This window comes from Manis javanica, chromosome 11, assembly GCF_040802235.1.
Source record: "Manis javanica isolate MJ-LG chromosome 11, MJ_LKY, whole genome shotgun sequence".
NCBI classification, from domain to species: Eukaryota; Metazoa; Chordata; class Mammalia; order Pholidota; family Manidae; genus Manis; species Manis javanica.
The window spans coordinates 3,186,023-3,190,520 of NC_133166.1; the positions used below are offsets into that span (position 1 = coordinate 3,186,023).

The 4,498-nt window shown below is 37.1% G+C and overlaps 1 protein-coding gene across 1 annotated transcript; it reads right to left on the reverse strand.

Annotated features, from left to right (window-relative positions):
- Window positions 1-1,616: 1,616 nt before the first annotated feature.
- Window positions 1,617-2,957, reverse strand: LOC108389291 (olfactory receptor 5W2-like). The gene has a single exon (XM_017647810.3). It carries the CDS (start codon window positions 2,890-2,892, stop codon window positions 1,948-1,950), a length of 945 nt encoding a protein of 314 aa, XP_017503299.3. The 5' UTR covers window positions 2,893-2,957; the 3' UTR covers window positions 1,617-1,947.
- Between the last annotated feature and the right edge of the window lie 1,541 nt (window positions 2,958-4,498).

The window sequence follows — 4,498 nt, forward strand, 5'->3', positions numbered from 1 at the left end:
TCCTACAAACTTCTTTTCTAAAGAATCACTCACAATAGGTTTTTTTTCCACCACAGTTTTTCCTCTTATCTGTCACAACGTCTCACAAATTCCACCTGGAGAAGCAGAGGAGCCTTTTGGGGGGTTATTTCCATTCTGAAATGCCTTCACACAAGGATGTTTACAATTCTTTCCAGGACATGGAATTCTAATGGATCATGAAGAATGTCACTGAATCTTGTACAGTCCTTCAAATACGTTGACTTATCCGTGTTTTCTCCGCAGGCTGCTTCTAGTGCCTTGGTATCAAAAACTTAAGCAGAGTCCGATGAGGCAAAGTCTATCAATGAAGCACCCAGATGAATGCTTTGTACTTCCTAAATAATCAGCATGAATGTCTTTATAAGTTCATTATTTAGTATCCACAACCATTTTAAGAATGATTAAATATACAAGGCACATATCATACCCTTCTAATGTTATTGGGTAACTTGAATTTGATTCTTTATTTGTTTTTCCGCTTTGTGCACTAGGAAGCAGGATTGAAACAGTTCCTGAGCAGAGTGCTCACATCTCATATTGGAGGCGACTTTTTAATCGATAAAGTGATGCCTTGAGGATTGTATTATTCACAAACCACAGCAGAGGTATTTAACTAGGACTTAGAAGGGGGAAGAAGGGAAGAACCACACTGAGTGGAAGTGACTATGTTGAGCATTTCAGCACAAGGGTACACTTTTCCACGATCCCCCACTGGGTTCTTTAGTCCTTCCCACATTGGACTTCATATCGGCTAAGAGGCATCTCCTGCCCATTTAGGACCTCAGTTCCAGACTCACTATCTAGGTGCTTTTCTTCTCCCCTCACTCCAGTGTCTCCATTCACCAGACAGACCTGAACCTGAAATTCAAAGAATCTTTTCCTCTCCACTTAGGATTTAGATGTTTTGCCTGACCTTAGAATATCATTTCCTATATACTTCAAGTGATATGTAGTGTATTATGAATCATCTGTAAGATTAGTGAATGAATGACTCTCATTTCCACATTTTAGGATCCATTAGTATAGGAACTACTGGATCCATTATGAAAAGCACAGCACCTAGAATTACAAGTGCATTCCAAGCATTAATAACTCTTAGAACAATTAAGTTAATACATGAAATGAACATCAAACAAATGAAAATTGGCATACAAAGATAGAGATTGGAAAGTGTTCCCAAGATAGAGAACACCTTACTTAAATTGAAGACATGCAACAAATTATAGTATATTTAAGAAACTCCAAAATATTGGTATGACTTGGGCTTAGCACACTATTTATTGTATTCATTGAGGTATCTGAGACCCTTTGTAGTATAATAAATGATTTAAAAAACAAAAGGGTGTCTGTGAGTATATATATAAATGTGTAGGAACCAAGGGCTGCCCCAAAATGTGCCACTTTGGCATATTGACTACTTGGAATTAAAAGGACTAAGAAAGCACAAGTAGAAGGGATTTGTTGACCTCCTCTGCCCCCCTGGCCTTGAAACCAGGAAATAATTCTCCCAGGGGAAAGGTGCCCTCCCTGCACCAGGACATAGGGAGATATTCTTATCAGAAAAGACATTTCAAAGCCAAAGAAGTTGATGTAAACAAACCTTGTTACTTTTTACTAATAGACTAACTCAGTTCAAATGCTGTTGAGAATTCCTTACTAAACAAAGATCCTGAGCCTGTTTGTCCTGTGGAATCCTCACAGATTTGTGCTTCTTTGTCTATGATGCATAAAAGCTGTCTGCATCTGCCATCTCTTTGGGTCTCAATTTCATCGTTGGGATTCTATACATACATAATTAAACCTTTCTTTTATTTTTCTTTTCTCTTGTTAACCTCATGTTAATTTGATTCTTTGACCAGCTAGAAGAAACTTGAAGGGTAGAGGAAAATTCTTCTCCCCCAAATTACATTTTTAAATACTATATACCTATTTTCTTAAATCCAATCTTTTTTTTTTTTTAAGTTTTTCCAGGGCCCCCTTCACATCCTGGTTCCGCAGGCTGTAAATCAGAGGGTTAAGCATGGGAATCACAAGCGTATAAAACAGTGAGGTCATTTTGTCTTGATCTAGGGAGTAGGAAGAACTTGGCCTGAAATACATGAACAGCATAGTTCCCTGAAAAATTCCAACAGCAGTTAAGTGGGAGGTGCAGGTAGAGAAAGCTTTGAGCCTCCCCTCAGCAGAGTGGATCTTCAAAACCGATAGGAATATGTAACAATAAGAGACAAGAACTCCTGAAATGGTGCTTAATTCGATGAAGCCAAATATGGTGAATATCATTAGCTCATTGAGCTGTGTATCTGAGCAAGACAACAAAAGGAGGGGTGGGACATCACAGAAGAAATGGTTAATCTCATTTGACCCACAGAAACATAAGCGGAATGCTAGTGTCGTGTGTATCAGAGCATCGGCCATCCCCACCGTGTAAACCCCAGCCACGAGCAGGGAGCACACTGTGCTGGACATGTTGATCGTGTAGAGCAAGGGGTTGCTGATGGCCTTGTACCGATCAAAGGCCATCACTGCCAGCAGCAGACACTCAGAATCTACAAATATACAGAAGATTAAGAATTGCAGAGCACAGCCTACGATGGGAATTGATTTGTTTTTGGCAAATATGTCCACCAGCATCTTGGGTGCAACTGCCGTGGAATAGCAGAGGTCACAGACGGAGAGGTGGCTGAGGAAAAAGTACATCGGCATGTGCAGCTGGGAATCCATTCTAATTATAATGATCATTCCTAGATTTGCCAGAAGATCAATGATATAAACAATTAGAAACATGATGAATAGAGTCACCTTGACCTTAGTGTTATTAGTAATTCCCAAGAAAAAGAATTCAGTCAAGGAAGAACAATTTCCCTTGTCCATTCTTCTTTGTTCTAAATGTTTCAAAAATGATCAAGAAAATGATAGATCAGGATTTGATTCCTCTGGATACCCAAAATATATCTGTAAGACAAGACATGAAATTATTAAATTGCCATCTTTACTTTCTGCAAATAGCTCAAGTGTTAAAGAGGCATTATTGTGTTACGAAACACTAAAAATGCCTGGGATAGGAAATTGCTAAACTTTGATTTAAATCTGTATGTCCTTCCTGAGATATGTTACTGGTCTTGGCTTCCGTGGCCCAATGCCAGACAGGAGATTTGAATAAACTGGAAGTTCATTCTAGATCCAAAACAACAGTTAAGGAGAAAAAGCCAGAAAACACTGGACAATATATGTTAGATAAAAAGGATCACATTTATTGCTTTATAAAAGAAAAGATGTTGAGTGTGTCACCGGCAGTGATATTGCATATAAGTTAATTAGTGAAAATTACTATGGTACCGTTTTTGGTATATAGTGGCTTTAGTGTTTACTGAAACATGACACAGGACTTGCAGAACTGTTCTATTACTCTTAACTGGTTTGCCACAGAATTAGAGCCTCTTTGTATGACTGACCTTTGCCAAAGGACAAATCCTTTGAAAGTCAAAGTGATAAAAAGCAGCAACAACAGATTACAGAGCATACATTTTCATATCTTTGAATTTTAAGTTGTCTTTTCCATTAGAATGAAAATAGGAAGAGGATAAATAAATGTACCTGATATAATATGACTTTTAGCTTGTATTTATGTAAGCACCATATATATGTTTGTGTGTTTGTGTGCATGTTTTAATATATTTCAATATGGGTGATGAGTCTGCTTTTTACTTTTCTAGACTTAAAATTAAGATGTGGTCCATATGCACATGGATTTCCATATGTTATTTTTAATGTGTTATCATTATTATTACTTGATAAAATTAGAACAGATCTTATATTGACATGTGCCATATCACTTGCAGAGAGAAAAAAATTAATGGTTTACATATCAATCTTGATAATAATATAAGTAAAATATTTGATATCCTTATACAAATGACAAATGAAGTCAGTCAAATTCATATAGGTCTAACCAAAAACATCAGTTTGGCCATTAAATTGCAGAATTTATTTAATAAAGTGAGCAGGTATAAAATTATTCACTTACAAAATCCTCAATACTCGACTCCTCATTTTTCCAAAATTCTAAGGGTTTTTTTTCTTCCCTATAGTCTTTAAATTTAGCCAGTTAGAAACTTACCTGAAATGAGCAAGTCTTTGTCTTTATCTCCAGTGCATGAAAAGTAGGCAGGTTGCATTTTATTTCTACCTCGTGACTGCTGGGACTTTAGTCTCTAAAGACTCTGCCTTTAGTTTTCTGTTATGAGAACATGATTAATTCCATTTCTGGCTCTGTATTTTTCCCCTGTGAATGTTACAACTTTAGCAAAGGCTGACCTTCTAACTCTTCACTCTTCTCACCAATTTGATCAATGTCAGAACGTGACCAGAATTTATTTTCGTGCATTGCTTTAGGACTACCACGAATCTACACCCCCTCCAGTAAAACCAGATACTGATGAAATTCAAGTAAATCCTCTCCTTAATGACCTTGTACCTT

Excerpts from the sequence above, each read along its gene's own strand:
- LOC108389291 (XM_017647810.3), bottom strand. The coding sequence starts at position 2,892 with ATGGACAAGGGAAATTGTTCTTCCTTGACTGAATTCTTTTTCTTGGGA.